The 19,606-nt window shown below is 39.6% G+C and overlaps 1 protein-coding gene across 1 annotated transcript in view; it reads left to right on the top strand.

The window, feature by feature from the left end:
- LOC143027735 (acidic leucine-rich nuclear phosphoprotein 32 family member A-like) overlaps positions 1 to 16,766 on the top strand; it is a 33,655-nt gene extending 16,889 nt beyond the window's left edge. The window contains exons 3-8 of the mRNA XM_076189233.1: positions 7,785 to 7,904; positions 8,042 to 8,154; positions 9,052 to 9,089; positions 11,295 to 11,467; positions 12,374 to 12,479; positions 12,597 to 16,766. Coding sequence (XP_076045348.1) covers positions 7,785 to 7,904; positions 8,042 to 8,154; positions 9,052 to 9,089; positions 11,295 to 11,467; positions 12,374 to 12,479; positions 12,597 to 12,640 — 594 coding nt within the window. The 3' untranslated portion in view covers positions 12,641 to 16,766. The remainder of the gene's footprint in view (positions 1 to 7,784; positions 7,905 to 8,041; positions 8,155 to 9,051; positions 9,090 to 11,294; positions 11,468 to 12,373; positions 12,480 to 12,596) is intronic.
- Positions 16,767 to 19,606: the final 2,840 nt, after the last annotated feature.

A 19,606-nucleotide genomic window follows, 5' to 3' on the forward strand; every position in this document is an offset into this window, starting at 1 on the left:
TGTGGGGGGGGGAATAGAGACTTTGGTGGTCTGTCTTGAACTTGTTTTGTGATAATATGAATATGTGTTGAGTTGATGTATTTATTTGTATAAGTGGTGGATTGTATAAGTTTGAGTAATATGCTGGTGATGTTTGTTTTACATTCAGTTGATTGTACATATGAGATGGGTAGGGTTGAGGCTTCTTATAGAGAACTGTTTTTCACATATCCTCTGGGTAGCATTCTGTTTTTGAGTGCAAGTGTTCTGATGTGGTAGTTTGTAAAGTATTGGTTTGTTTTTCTGGTCGTTGGGAACCAAGCTGTGGATACTTGGTTGATTGTGATACTTATGAAGAGATTGTACTCTTGTTAGTTTTCTTGTCATTCAAAGCCCATGTGTGTGATTGATTTTAGCTTCTAAAGATCCAACTTATACACAACTTGCTGGAGGGCTTGCCTAAATGGGGGGAATTAATGAAAATGAGACTGTCAGCTGTAGCCATGTAGAGTGTACTCAGGGACTTGTACAGTCCTTTTATGGCATTGTACATGGCTCACTTGCTAGCTTCTGGGCTTCACGATTTAGTATGTCTATTTTCTTTATTTTTTAATACAAGATCTTGACATGCAAGCTGAAGATTATTATTATTATTTATATGGTTATCTGGAGTGAGCAAAGCTGCTGATCCCTGGGGTTAGGCTTCCATTCTGTTATTTCTGAGTCATTATTTTAGTTTTTCAAAATAACCTTGGGTGTTATGAACTGGTATTTTTTTGTAGTTGCTCCACTGGGAACGTTGTCAAGTCTTTTGTGTCAATGAGGACATTGATATAATGTTCTAGATCTGGTGATGGGAAATCAATTGTGAAGTGGTTGCCATTGATGAAGGTACTCCACCTTGGGGGGTGGGGGGCACCATTGTACAGTCCATTTTGTCTCCAAAATTTGGTATTTAGATATTCTGCACTGTTCCTACTAAGAAGATTTAGCCATCTTTTGTCAGTGTTGTGATTTTCTTTATTTTTTACAGTACATGTCAGGAAGGTGTATGTAAATGTGTATGTACCAAGAGCTCTTTTTTTTCTCTCTCTCTCTCTCTCTCTCCCCTTTGTAAGGGAGGTAGCCAAGCCCAAGGCATGCACCTTCTCTCACCCTTTCCTCCTTCTCATCTTAGCTCTTCATGGATGACTGGTCATCCCTGTATCCCACCCACTGGCCTGGGTCAGAAGCAATGTAGCAAGACACAGTACATTTAAAGTAAGGCCGCATCACTTAATTGGCAACCCTCCCTCTCCGTCCCCTTATGCAGGACAAGAAAAGACAGGGAGAAATCCCTTAGGCTGCGTCAAAATATCATTCACACATAAGCACCCCCTTACCCCTCCATCCACTGCCCCTCTCTTCCTTGCATAACAGTATCATCCATACACAGTCACTCCCCAGTCATCCCTATCTCTTGCCAACTCCCTTGCTCAGTGCCCCTTCACCCCATCCATTCATCTCATCCTCAGTAGTCCCCTCAAATTCACTCCCTCCACCTCTACCTTCCACACCTCATTTACTAATCTTTTATCACTCGTTTTTTCCATGTGTCCAAACCATCCCAGTAATCTTTCATCAGCCCTCTCTACCATCTCCTTTTCCACTTTCCTCCTCACCTCCTCATTTCTCACTATCCAACCTTGTAGCCCTGTCCATACTTCTGACATTTCATCTCAAACACATTTGAACTTTTGCTCTCTGCCTCTTTTAAATTCCAAGTCTCTGGCCCATATAATGCTGTGGGCACAATCACCCCTTCATACATTTTCTTCTGCATCCATTCGCAGATGCCTATTTCTCGTAACATTTTTTAATCCTGCAAGGTATTTACTTCACCTCCACTCCTTTTCCTGTCACCTGACCCCAAATACCTTAAGTTATCCACTTCCTCCAGCCTCTCCTTTTAGACTTCTTCCAACTCACTGCCATCCTCTACCCTTATGTATCTCGTCACCTTGCTTTTACCCACATTTACCTTCACCTTTCTCCCATCACATACCTCAAACTCCATCACTAACTTCCTTAATCCCTCCCCAGACCCTGCCACAAACACTGTCCCATCAGCAAACAACAACTAGTTCACTACTCGCTTTTCTCCATTTTCTTTAACCTTCTCCAGTCCCGTGCCCATTACCCTCTCCTTTACCTCCTGCACCACCCCATCCATGTACACATTGAACAGCCATGGCAACATGACACATCCCTGACATAGTCCCACCTTCACCTCAAACCACTCTCTCTCTCCATTTCCCATTGTAACACAGGCTCTACTATTGTAAAACTCTTGACTTCCCTTAACAGTCCCATATTTCTGCCAAAGCTCCCACAGTGCCTTCCTACCTATCTTGTCATAAGCCTTTTCCAAACCCATAAAGGTCCAAAAAAATCCTTATCTTTTCCTAAAGCTTTCTCACATACCTGCCTTACCACAAAAATCTGATCCATGCAACCCACACTGTTCTTCTCTTTATCTTCTCAATTAAAACCCTCCCATAAGCCTTCCTAACTACTCTCAACAAACTGATACCTCTGAAACTACTACACTCAGATTTGTCCCCTTTTCCCTTGTAAAGCATAACTATACAGACTCTCTTCCAGTCCTCCAGCACTCTAACCTCCCTTAGACACATTAAAAAAAACTCTCTAGCCAGTCCACTGTTACCATACCTTTTTTCTTCAGACACTGCATGACACCCATCTAACACAGGTGCCTTACCTGTTCTCATCATTTTCAAAGCTACTTGCACCTCATCTTTCCTTATTTCTCCTCCATTTTCCTCGTTCATGTCATTTTATTGGCACCTCCCGCTGCTACCACCAGTCCCTCCCTGTCTTCCTTCACATTCAACAGCTTTCTAAAATACTCTGCCCATCTTTCCCTTACAGCCTCATCTTCTGTTAAGATATCCATCTGTGCCTTTTATCTTTTCTTCTCTACTCGACTCACCTCCCCTTCCTCACTTGATTTCCTTAAACATATTTTTATATATTATTTTATTTATTATTTATTTTTATACACACACACACACACACACACACACACACTTCAACGAACGGACGGCTTAGAAGACGTTCTGAAGAAAATTGAAGTTTCGTGGATCCCAACGCAAAGAGAAGTGCCTATTGTATTTACAGGGTGGGGGGAAATTGCTCGTGGGGTAGTGGGAAAGTAGGGAAAGAGGAGAAGGGGAGGGATTGCTGAGGGAAATGAGGAAGGAGAGGACTTGGCCCAGGCAGACAGGCGAAAGGTAAACAAACGGCCCCCCGACCAGCTGAGCGACGATGAAATGTCTAATAAAAATGTAAAGATTAGAAGTATAGATAAGAGCAATACAGTAGAAAGTGATGAGAATATTTTCCAGGGATTTAAAGAGGGTGGGAAGGTCGATAAGATAATCGAGGACTTGGAGCGTAGGTTCGGTCATGTTAACAACATTGTACGGAGGGTTGAAAAATTGGAAGAACTAGAGAAGGCGAACAAAAACTTAACTAAGGAAATTGAAGAATTAAAAAAACAGTTAAAAGAAGAGAATAAAGTCTTAAAGGAGAATAATAAGGAGAACAAGGAGGGTTGGAAAAAAATCCAAGAAAATAGCAGTTACATTCACTGACATAATCAAACAGCAAATGAATGAACAAACTGAAAACTCAGTTATTAAAGTGATGAGACAGAAGGAGAATATAGTAAGAGACTTAGCAGACAGAAAGAAATGTATAATTATATTAGGAATGGAAGAGAAACATAACCCAGATAGAACCACAAGAATCAAAGAGGAAAATGAAAAAGTAAGAAATTTACTAGAATTAGTTCAGGAAGATGAACCAGAAATAATGAAACAAATCGAAGAGAAATTCAGGCTCGGGAAATATAGTACAGACAAGACCAGACCAATTAAGATTAAATTCAGGTCACAAACTACGGCTGAGAATATCTTATCCAAAACAGGGAAACTAGCAACAAGTGAACAATATAAAAAGGTATGGATAAAAAGGGAAATGAATAAAGAGGAAAGAGAGGAAGAAAAACGGAAAAGACTTGAAGCTAAGGAAAAAAAACGAGATAAGAACGGAGTCAGAAAAAGAGAGATTCTATTGGAGAGTAGTGAATATGAAACTAAAGAAAGTCGACATACAAGATATAAACAAAAGGGAAACAGAGAACACAATGGAAGTGGCAGAAAACTAAGAGTGTCTTACACAAATATAGATGGATTAATAACAGGATTGAATGAGCTGAATGATTATTTGAAAGAAAAAGAACCAGACATAATGGGAATTGTAGAAACAAAGTTAAAAGGTCCACTACCACCCAACAGTGTAGGACATGATGCATATAATTATTGGATTAGAAACAGAGTGAAAAAGGAAGGGGGTGGAGTTATGTTCCTGACTAAGAAGGATATAAACGTGAAGTGTGTCACATATGGAAAGAATACAGTAGAGATGATAATGATGGAAGTAGAAGACAGAGATAAGAAGAGCAGAAAGTTTGTGATAAATTATGTGCCCCCAAAAACAGCCTCATGGGAAGAGAGTGAACATAAAAGTATGTTAGAGGACACAAAGATAACATTAAACAAGATAATGGAAGAGGGACGAAAAATAGTTATGATGGACGACTTTAATTGCAAAGAAATCTGCTGGGAAGAAATGACAGTAAAGGGTGGAGACGGCTCATGGGGAAACGCTCTACTTGAGATGGTTACTGACCATACAATGACACAATGGATACAGGAGAACACTAGGTATAGAAATGAAGAAGAGCCATCGAGACTATACCTAATAATTACATCCGAACCTAGAATAGTGGACAAAATTGAATATAAAACACCAATAAGTAAAAGTGACCACACATTGAACTGGAACTTAATGAAGAAAAATATATGAAAAGAAATGAACAATATAGAAAAGGAAGAATGATGTTTAAAAAAACAAACTTTGATAAAATAAGAGAATTCTTTCAAAAGGAAAACTGGGAAGAAATATACAAAGAAGAAACAACAGTAGAAGAGAAATGGAATATTTTGACAAAATTTTACAAAAAAGGAGTGGAAAAGTATGTCCCAAGAAAAAAACAAGAAAAAGAATATGTAAAATGCTGGTACAACAAAAGTTGTAGGGAGTTAAGACAAAAGAGACAAAGCCTGGACCAGATGGAAAAAAGACAGAAGACCTGAAAAATGGAAAATATATACCTGTTATAGAAATGAATATGTACAAACGTACTCAAAATGGGATGAAGTAATAAGCGGTGTTCCGCAGGGAACAGTTCTGGCCCCAATAATGTTTGCTATATATATTAATGATATGGATGAAGGAATTGAAAGCTATATGAGCTTCTTTGCAGATGATGCAAAACTACTGAAAAGAGTGAAAACTGAAGAAGATTGTGAATCACTACAGAGAGATCTAAATAAAGTACAGGAATGGAGTAGGAAGTGGGAGATGGAGTCCAATACAAAAAAGTGTAGTATAATGGAATTTGGAAAAAACAAAAACAGAATAACAAGAGCATATAAATTGGGAGAAGAAGGAATAAAAAAAAGTAGAAAATGAGAAGGACCTGGGAGAAACTTATAATTTAATAAGAACAATCAAAGTTGCATTTACATACCTGGATGAAGAAATGGTGAAGAAAATCCTAATCACCCTGATAAGACCAAGATTGGAATATGCAGCAACGATATGGTCACCAAGTACAAAAAAATGTATAAAAAAAAATTGAAAGAATACAAAGAGCAATTACAAAATTGGCACCAACACTCTCAAAACTATCATATAAAGAGAGACTAGAAAAACTTGAACTACAGACACTAGAGCAAAGAAGAGAGAGAGGAGATTTGATAGCTATTTACAGAATCATGAAAGGCATAGAAATTACTGATAGAGAGAATCTGATAAAATGGGATGACAGAAATACAAGAGGACACGGAAAGAAAATAAAAAAAGACGGCTATAGAAGAGATTTGAAAAAGAACAGCTTTCCTCACAGAGTAATAGACAGTTGGAACAAGTTAGATGAGAAAGTGGTGTGTGCAAAAACAATACATGAATTTAAAAATAGTTTAGATAAAATGAGATATGAAGACGGGACCCCACGAGCATAGATCCCCTTCCTGTAAAATACAACTAGGTAAATATATATATATATATATTTTTTTTTTTTCCCTCAAAATTTGTCATACTCCTCCCCATTTTACATCTCTCATTTTTGCCTCCTCTGTCTTTTATTTTGCTTCTCTTCTTTTTTCTTTATACCTCTCATATTTTTCTCCCCTACTTTGCAACCAGCTCCTGAATGCTCACTTCTCTTCTACCTTTGTTACTTCATCAACCCACAACTCACTACCCTTCTGTTCCCTCCAATCCTCATACATTACATATATGTAATTATATAAAACATGTAATTATGTAATGTATAAAACAAAAACACATGTAATATAAGTACCGGTACATAACATATGTAGTGGCATGGGAGAATGCTCCTAACCCAAACACCAGAAATTATGCCTAAATTTAACCAATGATAAAACTGATATATCTATATAGAAACCCCCACCCCCCTGTAGCGAGGTAGGGTTGGGAAGGGGGCTTCTATGTAAATATGAGATTTTTTTATGACTCTTGGAGCATTCTCCTGCAGAGCTATTCATATAGATAAAAAAAAGTTATGGAAGGCAGAGGTGGATGGAATGAATTTAAGGGGACGACCAAGAATGAGATGGATGGATGGTGACGAAATATGAGCAGGAGGGGAATGTGTTGAGCAAGGAAAGTAGAAGGCAGGAGATAAGAATGAGTGGAGAATGGTTGTGTATAGATGATACCGTGATACAAGGAAGGGAGGGGGCAGGGGATGGAGGGAGTAGGGAATGTTTACATTTGATGGATATTTTGATGCAGCCTGAAGGGGATTTCTCACTGTCTTCTCTATTTTTCTGTGTGAGGGAACAGAGAGGGGATATCACCAATTAAGTGAAGTGGCCTTGCTGTGGATGTATTGTCTTGCTACATTGCTTCTGACCCAGGGTAGTGGGCAGGAGAGAGGGAATACCCTTCATCCAGGAGGAGAGGGAAGGGGTGGTGGGTGGGAGTGGGTATACCTTATATGGGGAAAAAGCCTTGGTATATAGATGGATATGTCAAGAAACATTGTCAAATGCTTTATATTTGTTGCTACCATAACCATTTTTCTAATCACGTTTTCTTGTTGAATCTCCAGCACTTGTTGCATCAAGTGAATTTAAGTCAGCATGTTTTAATGATTGGGAAATGAGTCAATAATTGTATAATGTGTTTGCTGGAGGGTCCTCATCATTAGCATGCATTTACCTAGTTCTATTATACGGGAAGGGGAGCTATGCTCGTGGTGACCTGTTTTTGTATCTCGCAAGATCAAGTTTGTTCTTAAATTCTTGTATTGTGTTTGCACACACTATATCTTCATACAATTTGTTCCATATATATCTATCACTGTGTGGGAAGCTGTTCTTTTTCAGGTCTCTTCTGTAGTTATCCTTTTTAAGTTTCAATGCATGTATGGTTATATGTGTTTATCTTTTACTTCAGTTCATTTTATTTATTTATTTTCATTCTTTTTCTCTCTCTTCCTAGAGCATTCTTCATTGCCCAGCTGCAGGAGCTGCCTGGAGACAGGCCAGAATTGCATTTCCATTTCTCTAATTGCTTAGCTATTTCTTGTTCTGATTTTATTTTCCTATCCTTTTATATCTACTTTTCACTGCTGTCATCCTTTGCAGCTTGAGTTGAGTGACAACAGGATTTCTGGGGGCTTGAATGCGATAGAAGGGTTACCAAAACTCTCCTATCTAAACCTTTCTGGCAACAAGATCAAAGAAATTGAGACCTTGGAGCCTCTGGTGAGTATTTTGAAATTGCCCAGAACTTTTTTTTCACATTTTTGCTGATACTATGCTTACATCCTTAACTGCATATCTTTATACTGTTTCAAGTAATTTTACTATATCTAAAATTTTCATTTACTTGTGTATAACAGAAAGAGTTGAAAAACTTGCGAACACTTGACTTGTTCAACTGTGAGGTGGGAGGCAAGGAGAACTACAGAGAGAAGATATTCCAAATGGTTCCATCCCTTGTATACTTAGATGGGTAAGTTTTGTTGGGCATTGGTCTTTAATCTTGAATGCTTTATTTTCACCCCAGTGTCCTTCAGTGTTAAATGCCAAATATTGAGTGATGGACTTAAGACTGATCAAGAACTTGTCATGTCCTAAGGTTGCCACAAATGAATAAAGTTTTCAAGTGTTAACCATACAAAATTTTCAGCTTTGGTACCCATTGGGACTGGTTGTGATAATTCATTGTCACCTGTTATGGGTGTCCCTCTCATTCATAGGTTCTTCCCTGTCAGACTGCATAAAGTGTAAATGGGCAGCATAGCAAAATTGGATAAACTATTTTAGGATATTTCTTGTTTCTAAATGATTTTGAGATGCAACACGAGGGTAAATTTTTTATTGGTATGTTTGAGATTAATGATGGACATGTTAGCGTTAAGTGGAACAAAGTTGAAAAGAAGGGGTGAATTTAAGTATGAGAGTATGGTGGGTAGAGTGTCAGGAATGACAAAGGGGTAGGGAAGGGTGCTGCTGGTAAAAGATGAGTAAGTACATGGTGGCCAATATGGGGTGATACTCAAGTGGAATCAAGTTTGTAGGTGATCCAATTGCTTTTGGATGGCACTGTACAGGTGGCTGGATTAGAAGAGGGAAAGATGTACAAGGGGAGAGGGTGACCGTGAGTTGGAGGCAAGTTTTAAAGGAAAATGACTGTAGGAAATTAAGTGCACCCAGAATATGTGCTGCTGGTAGTGAAAGGGTTACATTTCATGCTAATGCTTAATCTACCTTGTCTTGTTAGGAACAACATATATGCCTATAAAGAAAATGATACAGAATAACAATAGATAACCCTGATGGGGCAATTAAGTATATTATTAATAAATATTTTTATATTCAGAACATTGATTTGTACATTTTGTTTCAGGTTTGATAAGGATGAAAATAGTGAGGCAGAGGATGAAGGTAAGATGATCTGCAAGTGAATTAACATTCTAATTTTGCCACCAGTAGACACATATAGACCCATCTCCTTTCCACCATATGTATCCTTCTTAAATCTCCTATAGCACCTCACTGACTCCACCTCTTCAGTGAGATATATTGGTTATTTAGTGGAAGTGTAATGTGCACCAGTTGAGCATAGATTGGGGTAATCAGCTTTACCCTAATGTACTTGCCTGCCAGAGCAAGTAGAACACTTTGGACATAGTTAAATTTGTCCATCATTAGTGGTCTTGAGTAATTTTTTGTGTAGTGTCAAATGCTAATGTGGTATGCATGTGGTAATTTTCTGTGTGTTTGTAGTTCTTATGATTTATTTTACAAGGTTATCCACAATGTATGGCCATTTTTTAGTGTAGGTGAAAATGGTTATTAAAATTATGAGAGTAGGTAAGGCACCTGGGTTGGATAGGTATCATGTAGTGTCTAGAAAAGGTAGGTACAGTGATGAACTGGCTGGTGAGTTTAATGTTTGTCTAGGAGGAAAACTTTTAACCTCTTCCATACGGTGCCGCATACGTAGGCGGCATGAGGAGCAAGTGGATATGCGGGGCTGCCATATCGGCATCTTGATTATATTTATTGTAGTTGCCCCTGCGTAATGACATACTCTCTAAACTGTCTTCATCACATTTTCTATGGTTATCAAAATTCACGGGTGAAAGAGAACGATCAATATAAGCGGTGACTATATTTTATGATGCGAGTATTATTACGACACATCGTACGTCTGGCAGATAATGCTGCCTGCGAGATTTTGGCCCGGAGTGAAGAGGTTAAAAGTAGTGAAGAGTTTTTACTATAGTAGAGCCCACATTAGAATTAGAAATGAGAGATTGAGTTGTTTAAAGTAAAGGTGGGACTTCATCAGGGGTGTGTTATGTCGCCTTGTCTGTTCAATTTATATGTGGATGGGGTGGTGCAAGAGGTGCAAGGTTATTGGTCCAGGGATTTGAGATGATTAAAGAAAATGGAGAAAAATTGGAGATAAGCCAGTTGTTTGCTAACTGCAGTTGTGGCAGGATCAGAGGAGTGATTATGGAAATCAGTGACAGAGTTTGGGAAGGTGTGTGAAAGAAAGAAGTTGAAGATAAATGTGAGTAAATGTAAGGTGATGAGATGTACAAGGGGAGCATGTGGCAGCAAATTGGAAGTGGGTATTAAGGGAGAGAGACTGGAGGAGTGGATAGCTCTAGATACTTTGGTGTAAATGTGGCAGGAAAGGGAGGAATGGGAGTGGAGGTAGAATGTAGATTTAGAGAAGCAAATAAATGCCTTGGGTGGGGATTAAAAAGTGTAATGAGAAAGTCATTTGGGAATGTATGCTAAGAGATGGTATGAAGGAGTGATTGTGTCAACAGCACTGTATGGAGCAGAAACGTAGAACATAAGAGAGGAGGAGATTGAATATGTTTGAGATGAAATGCCTCAAAAGTATGGTAGGGGTTACTAGGTTGGATAGAGTGAGAAATGAGGAGGAGAGTGGAGGTGGAAAAGGGAGTTGGGAGATAGGGTTGATGTAAGAGTATTGGGATGGTTTGGACACGTGGAAAGAATGAGTGGAGAAAGATTAGTAAGAGAGGTGTGGAAGGCAGAGTGGGAAGGAATGAACATGGGATGACCAAGGATGAGATGGATGGATGGGGTGTAAAAGGAGCATTGGGAAAGAGGGGAATGTCTGTTAAAGAAGGAAGGGAGAAGACAAGATAGGATTGAGTGGAGAATGGTTGTGTATTGATGATGCTGTTATGCATTGAAGGGAGTGGATGGGGAATGGGGGGTGAGGGAGTAAGTGAAAATGACGTTTTGACACAGCCCAAAGGGATTTCTCCCCATCATCTCTTTTTCTGCATGAGGGGATGTAGAGTGGGAGGGGTCACCAATTAAATAAAGCGGCCTCCTTGCTGTCGATTGTATTGTTACATTGCTCCTGATCCAGGGCAGTGGGAGAGATGCAGGGATGACTCATCATCCAGGAGAAGCCGAGATAAGAGGGAGGGAGGTTAATAGGAGTGGAATATATGGGGATAGAATAGGTGATAGTGGATTTTATTTGGCTGCCTCCCTTGTAAGGGTGAAAAAGCCATTGGTATATGTATGTTCTAGTGGATATGGACTAAATACTTGTTTTACTGATATTAACATAAAAAAAAATCTTTATTTCAGGTGAAGAGGAGGAAGAAGAAGAGGATGAAGATGAAGGCTTTGGAGCAAATGGTGAAGATGATGCTGGGGAGGGAGAAGTTGGTGAAGAAGAAGAAGTAGAAGAGGAGGAGGAAGTAGATGAAGACGAGGATGAAGATGATTGGAGTTTGGGAGCGTTGTATAAAGAATACAATGTAAGTTGATACTAGAAATTAGAATTGTTGGGTGGTATATCAAATCTCATAAGCCCAATTATTTGAAGGATGGAGGGTGTGGGGGAAGAAGGAAAGGGTGGAAGGCATGGGGCGGGAAGGGAAGAGTGGAGGAAGGAGGAAAGGTGTAGAATGGTACTTTGCATTTCCTTCTTTGCCCCACCTTGCCATTCTTCACCATTTCTCCATGGAATTCTTTTGTGTTTGAAGGTCAATTGCCTCTCAGATGAGAAAGCTGATCACTTGTAACTTTCCATCTCTGCTCAGTACTATCCTCCTCAATTCTCCTTTGCCAACTGACTATCCCTTTAGTGTGATGATCCAGAGCTGATTATCACCAACAAAAAAGTATTGCCTCCTCCATATAGATGGACTGTAAAGATTTATGCAATCAATACTCTAGAGATCTTTAGTAACAATTCTATGGACTAGTTGCACAGCATTCTTTGTATGGAAACTAATCTTCACTCAAAGTAAAATGTTGATCATTTGTATTTTCCACTACTTTCATTAAATTGTTCCCTTCTTGGCACAGTATTTCCATGAAGGATACACTGGATGTCAACAACAGAAATACTCACCCCTCCCTTCCTTCCTCCCTTGTTCCTCCTCCTCACCACCCTCTTCTCCCCCTCCAACACCATGTGGAATATTGACTGCATAAATTTTATACAGTCAATATTTTAGAGTTGACATCCTTTTAGCTCAGTTACTGCTTTCTTTTCTGATTTGAGGCAGATCGCCCCACAACCCACCTCCCCTCTTCCTCTCCCTCCCTTTTCCCATGTCCTCTCCTCCACTCCCACCCCCTTGCACCAGTTCCTCCTTCCACCCTCCACCAATATTACGAATGATGTGGAGGCTAATTAAAGCTATTGGAACTTGCAGGAAGCTGATGATGATGGTGAAGACTATGAGGTGATTGAAGATGAGGATGAAGATGTTGAAGAGGAGGATGAGGTAGATGAGGATGGAACAAATGAGAATGACGCAGGTGAGTAGTCAGGTTATCTTCAAATTGATTCTCAAGTATATAAAGATATTTCACTGTTTATTTAGGTGATTGTGCAAATTAAATAATTCTCAATTTTTTCAATTTTATTTCTCAAAGGAGATAAACGAGGGGAGAAGCGGAAACACGAAGAGGATGAATAACGAGTGCCTGGTTGAAGGAGACAACAAAGCAATATCATCTCCCTGGGGGCTTTTGGTGGAGATCCCGTCAGTGGCATGGGTTCAGGTTCGGCTGCCACTGTGACCAAAAATTGAAATCTGTGCTGCCAACAAAATTGGGCCACACAATGTCTTCATATATGTGTTTGTTTGTTTTTTCCTGCTATTTATAACTTCATGAGTTTGTCTGAGATGATCAAGGATGAAAGGGAGAGGCTTTTAGTCCTGTATTGACTTTTTTTCCGGCTGGCTGGCACTGGGAGTATGTAATACATCCAGTATCGTTCAAAGAGACACTTGGGATATGGTTACAGGCTCCTGCTTGATGGTTCCTAAGTGATATTTAGTTAATTTGAATCCTTTCTACATTTTTGTGCATTTGTTCCTCATTGTGAGAAAAGAGTACCTAGTAGTTAAAAAGTAAAGTAAAATTCTAAATGGGGAAGGCCATAATTTGGTGGGGGAAGGTTCCTCTTGCTTTGACAGTGGGACTTCTTATCTTTAGGGGTTTCCTCTTCGGTGGCTTGCTCAGGGTTTGATCAGTTTGTGCAGAGGTTGGTCATGGTGGAGTTGGTCTGTCATGCAATACTAGGGGGGACTTTGCCAAGGAAACTTTTGCTGTTGTGGAGATCTGAAGTATATGATCATGTCTTTTTGCATTTCTTAAGTGTTTCCATTCACAAAGTTCTAGGTCACTTCCCAACACAAATTGACATGAAGTTGGTAATTGCACAGATGGTAGTCCTCTGTAATCATGACAAAGATGAGCAGTAACAAAGTGTGGTTAAAGCAACCCAACTGCCATGTTCCTTGGTGATCCCACTAGTGACACTTGAGGAACGGGGTAAAAGTGTCATAGGCAAATCTCAAAGCTGCATTACATGTTGATTTGCGAGTTTTGTACAGGTCTACTATTGATTTTATATTGAAATGGAGGGAAATGTCAAATCCTGTCACAAGCAGCATTGTCTGAACCAGCAATCTGTTTTTATATGTCAGTGATAGGACGGGAAGTGTGTACAAGATTGGAGTGATCAAGTGTATTATAAACTCACAATGTACAGTAGTGGCCTTAAGGACATTTGGTGGCTAATGGATGCAGAACTGAGTATTCTCCACAAAAAAAGAAAAAAAGAAAAAATGAAAGAAAAAAAAAAACAGCCACTACCACCCACTCCCACTCACCACCCATCCACCACCATCCACCCACCCACCACCACTACCACCCACCACCACCACCAACCACCACCAAAACCACAATATATATATATATATTTTTTTCTGTGGACCTCTGGATTGTTATATCTATTTTTCTTTCAACAGTTACTGTCCATTTTTACTTTAGATAAGCTTATCCTTTGTGTTGGATGTTGATGCTCTGCTAGAAACTGATCTGTAGGATGCAAAAGATTGGAGACATGAGTCTTAAAAGATTCCTCAACATTCACAAACTTATTTGTTCTTAAGACATAATTTTAAGGGAGAATTCCTTGCTTTAGCTGTGTAGGAGGGAATTGGGAGTGTGATGAATAGTGTACAGAACTCACACTTGTAATGAAACTCGGATAGAAATTATAATTAATGATATAAAGAATAATTATCATAAGAGATTTTCAGGGTGTCTTATTGATGATATTTTTGTTTTTTCCACATTTTATATAGATAAATGTTTTTTGTCCAAAATATTTAGATTGGTGTGTAATAGAAGCAACACCTGGGCACTTAAACTGGTCATAGCCTTGACCTACCATCATTCAGCTTGTACCTTCCCATTGCGATGTGAATGCCTTATGATTGCGCATTGGAGGTGGGGATGGGGTGGGATAGGGATGTAGCTGGGAATTTAGGTAGGGGGAACGGGAACAAGGTAGATGAAAAGGAGTAGCAGTAGGTCTGGGGGGGGGACAGTCGTATGCTGTGTGAGAGATGTACTGGGTGTGGCTATTTGTTAAAGGGATGTGGCTGAAATAGAGATGGGGAACTGGGGAAGGATTGGGCTTCAGGTAGAATGTAGTGTGAAGTAGTTCTGTTGCACTGGGAATAATATACTTCCATGTAATTTTAGGTTCTAGAAATTCTTCCACACACCATGTCATGAGATATATTTTGTCCCTATCTTTCCTATATCACTGTAAGATCTATTTATTGTTTTGGTTGCAGTTGTATGCTTGATTCAGTGTAATGTACTGTAGTTCCAGATAGGGTAGTCTCAAAGTTGTGCTCCAGTGTCACCACCAAATATAGTGCTCTTTATCCTTTTCACATGAAGCGGCTGTGAAATCAGTAAACAATAAGAACCTCAATGCAATCATAATGAAGGCAACACTGATCTCAGATGAAACAGGTCACTTGATGATTGCCTATCAGAGTATATTTTCCCATACCTCCTCTTCCCCTCCCCCCTTTATTTTCCATTTTTTGAGCAGTATGCGCACATCATAACTGTGTTGATGGGTCACTGATAGTCGTCAGATGTTGCAAATGATCTCCAATAATGGGAAAGGCACTGAAGGTTGTGGGTTAGGAGCTGTGACACAAAGACTGTGTTCAAGGTAGCTGGCTTGACAACCCAAATGTAAGATGTCCAGGTTTACCCTGATTAAAAAAATACCTAGAGGTATTTTCTCCTTTTAGGACCATGCCCATTTCGTTTTTGCTGGAGGTTGTTACTGCAGGCTAGATTTGAAAGCCAGTCGTAGAGTACAAAGTGATTTGTGCCCAGGTGATGCTAAATACGGTGGGAGTCCCTAGGAAGTTATCATTGTTGCCATCTACTGCATTTTTGCTTTCAACAATTGGCCTTGCTAACTTAACCACTTGTGATAAGACTTGGCAACAAGGAAACTTCTAGGGTTGTCTTGCCTTTTAAGGTCTAGAAGGACCCAAACAGTTTTGCCTTAGGTTAAACTCTCACAATTATGTTTCACGAGGGGCACTTCTTAAAAGTGAATTGCACTCACTTAGGTGGACATAACCATCAGTGGTTGGTAGTTGCAATGTCATTTGACTTAAGTAGACATAAGTGAAGATGCAAAGGTAGTAAAGACTAGCAATGACTTAAGTAATGACTGGAGTCAAGAGATGTTAGCGAGAAGTGGGCCCGTGAAACCCGAAGGCATAGTGTTTGACCGTAGCCTTAACACGCAACTTGTATTCTCTTGCAACCACAACATATTTCTAATGAACAGCTCCTACACGTAAGCTGCAGCAGCACCACCATCACCACAACCATAACTGTCACTACCACCATCAGCAGCTCTTGGTACCATGACCTAAGCATTAAATGATGGGATGACTACATTTTGTTCGTCATCTAGTCATTAGAAAATGACACATTAAGCTGAAGTAAAGATGTAATGATGTATTTAAAAGTTAATGTATCATTTTGTACATTGTTGAAATGTGTACAGTCAGATATGAGCTTTACTTATTTCATACATTATCAGAAAAGGTTGAGGAGGCCATAGGGAAACGATGCAATGGCCATGAGCTGTAAAGTGTTCCTGGGAACTACCAAAGGTAAGGTGTACTTAGGTTACTCTCATCCATGTGGTAGTTGGGGGCACTGCGTAGTTTTATCTGCACCATAGCTGTAACTGGGTCAAAGGTATTCCCCTCTTTCAACCAAAGTATACAATATAGGGGAGGGGGAAACTAGACTGGAAGATTTACTGTGTACAAGCTGGTCCTGAGTTTGATAACCTATGTTTCTGTATCAGTCATGTAGGTCACTAAATATATAGTAACTTATTGTTTGGAAATCCAGGACTTGCTTGTGATATATAGGGTGTGTTGCAGATGTATGGACATATGCAAATGATTTACAAAGGCTGCCTTAAACATACTTATGGTAATAAAATTGTCTATGCTATTGATATAAAAAAAAGAAAAAAACAAAAAAATCTTAACTCCCAAGTTGTAATGAAGGAAAACTGTTTTTATCCAGGAAATAGTGTTGATTGTTTAGAGGAGGGGATGAAAAAAAAATACAGGGCGAGGGTAGGGAGAAGAAATATCTAAAATCTGTTGTTGTCTGATTTGCTGTTGTATGACGATTGTAAAGTTCATGTAGAACACAAGTTGCTAATATACTTTTTAGTAAAAGCTGTATTTCCTTTTATTTGCCCAATGTTATTGTACCTTTATTCAAGAAGACACCTCCCCTTGTCTCTAACCTACAGGAGGGGGGAGGCTAACCCCAGATGGTTATATTGCTCACACTATGCCATAAACGTGTTAAAAAAAATACAAAAGAAGGGACTTGGGAAATATGCAGTATGAGGGGTTGGATGGGAGGAAAGGAGCAGATTGGGGGAATGGGAAAAAAATTGGAAGTAACCAATAAGGTAATATGAGAGATAGCAGGGAAATAGAATGAAAGTTAAGATATGGGTGGATGAAATGAGACAAGATAGCATAATGGAAGTACAAAAGTGATGACATAAGGTCAGGACAACTGAATTTTAAAGTAAACTTGTTTGAAAATGTATACTATGGATGATTGTCTTTATGCAGCTCACCAACTGGATTGAATTTAAGGAGGCTCTGTTTAGGATGACACTGCTTGTGGCGGGGTGCTAAGCCATTTAGTGACAAAAGAGTGGGAAGGTATGTGATAGGAAAATGTTAAAGTAAATGTGGGTAAAAATAAGGTGATGGGATGTACAAGGGGAGAGGTTGGCAACAAGTCAAAGGAGAGGCTGGAGGAAGTGGAGAGTTTTAAGTATTGAGTCATGTGGCAGGAAATTGAGGAGTAGGGGTAGAAGTGAATTGTAGATTGAGGCAAGTCAATGTCTTGGGGGATTAAAAAGTGTCACAAGAATGAACATTAGGAATGGATGCAAAGAGAAGATTATATGAAGGGGTGATTGTGCCAATAACACTATGGGGTGGAGACTTGGATTTTGAGGAAGGCAGAAAGGAAGCTTGAATGTGTTTGGGATGATTTGACATGGTGAGGAGAACTAGGGTGGAAAAGATGGTAGGGCTGATGAGAGTATTGAGGTAGTTTGGACACATGGAAAGAATGAGTGAAGAAAGCCAAAGAGGTGGCTGAATTAAACTTGGGGGACAACAGAAGATGAGATGGATGAGGTGAAAGTGGCACTGAGCAAGAGGAGAATGTTGAACAAGGCAGGGAATAGTAGTGAGTGGAGAATTCCTGTGTATAGATGGTACTTTGATGCAGCATGAAGGAATTTTCTCCCCCATCTTCTCTTTTCCATGTTGGGGGAGTGGTTGTGTGTGGATGATATTTTCTACAACAAGAGGGGATTGCTGATAAGTGAAACAGTCTTGCTGCATTGCTTTTGACTCGGTGGGCAGAAGACCCATCATCCACAAGGAACCAAGATGAGAGAGAGGAAAGGGTGGTGTATGGGAGTAGGTAGATGCCTTTTGACTTGGCTACTTCCTTTATTAGGGAGAAAAACCCTTATGTAGAAAGAACAGATAAATGTTTAGGTCTATCTAAATGAAGTGTTGGGGGTAAATCAGCCTCAGCTGTTAGGCCCTGCTGCATTACTTAATAGAGAATGGAGGAGGCTGCAAGAGACCATATGACCTGCACTATACAGTTCAATGTCCTTTACCACCTTTCATCCCTACCCATAAAGTTATCTAATCTTCTCTGAAAACAACCAATTGTTCTGCACTCATTACATTGTTATTAAGTCTTCATTCGTTAACTACTGTGGGTAAACTTCTGACCCAGGCAAGGGTGGCTCTTCATCTATAATTGGCTAAGATTTTTGAAAGGGAAACATGGGTGTTTGGCTTGTCTGGCTACCTGCTTCATAAGAGGGAAGAAGCCTTTTAGTATGTACTAGGCGTGTTTTTTTTAAGTAAGTACCGTTTTGAAATAACAATGAAACAAGTAGACTTTTCGTAACAATTTTATTTTTACGTGAAAGCCTGTACTGTAATCTACTTCTCAACATAATTGTGGAATCATCTGACCCTGTTTAAGTTTGTTTGAGTATTTGAAATGCCTCCTCCAATTGAGAATGCCGCCAACTGTGAAATACTGTGATTCGTTTTCTTACTGCTAAAGGCGTGGAAGCGGCTGAAATTCATGGTCAGATCAGTGAAGTGTATGGAGAAAACATTATGAGTGATGGGATGGTGCAGAAATGGGTGAGAGCTTTTAAAGATGGCCGTACAAGTGTGCATGATGAGGAACGAAGTGGACAACCCTCACTCATTCACTCGTTCCTCATGCACATTTGTATGGCCATCTTAAGCTCTCACCCATTTACACACCATCCCATCACTCATAATGTTTCTCTATACACTTTACTGATCTGACGAATTTCAGCCACTTTCACACCTTTAGCAGTAAGAAAACAAATCACAGCACATATTTCACAGTCAGCGGCATTCTGAATCGGAGGAGGCACTTCAAATACTCACAAACAAACTTAAACACAGTCAGATGATTCCATAATTATGTTGAAAAGTAGATTATAGTACAGGCTTTCATGTAAAAATAAAATTGTTACGAAAAGTCTACTTGTTTAATTTTTATTTCAAAATGGTACTTACTTAAAAAACACACCTCGTAGATATATAAATTTTTAGTGCACCTTCTCAAATGGAGTGAGCAGAATGGGTCCTGAATAGGGCTGTTCAGTCATGTATGTTGCTCCCTAATCCAACCATTAGTTCTATACTACCTGCCATGTAGGTTGTGACTAAGGGCTTCGAGAGATTGCCATCCCTTGCCCCCACCGCCTACCATTGCCAGAGTACTTTTGGATGTTAGTTGGAAGGATGAAGTTAAATGTTATTTGGAGAGAAGCTTGATAGTGCTATTACTATCAGTCTTTGTTGTCGCCTCATACTCGGCATCTACTCCCAGATGGAAGTCAACCCAGAGGCACCATGGGTGGTGGTGAGGCAGTCACTGGTTTCCCTTTTTAATCACACCAAGATCTTGCCTCCCTCTTC

Source organism: Oratosquilla oratoria, chromosome 8 (genome assembly GCF_046742065.1).
Source record: "Oratosquilla oratoria isolate Oo_2021 chromosome 8, ASM4674206v1, whole genome shotgun sequence".
NCBI lineage: Eukaryota > Metazoa > Arthropoda > Malacostraca > Stomatopoda > Squillidae > Oratosquilla > Oratosquilla oratoria.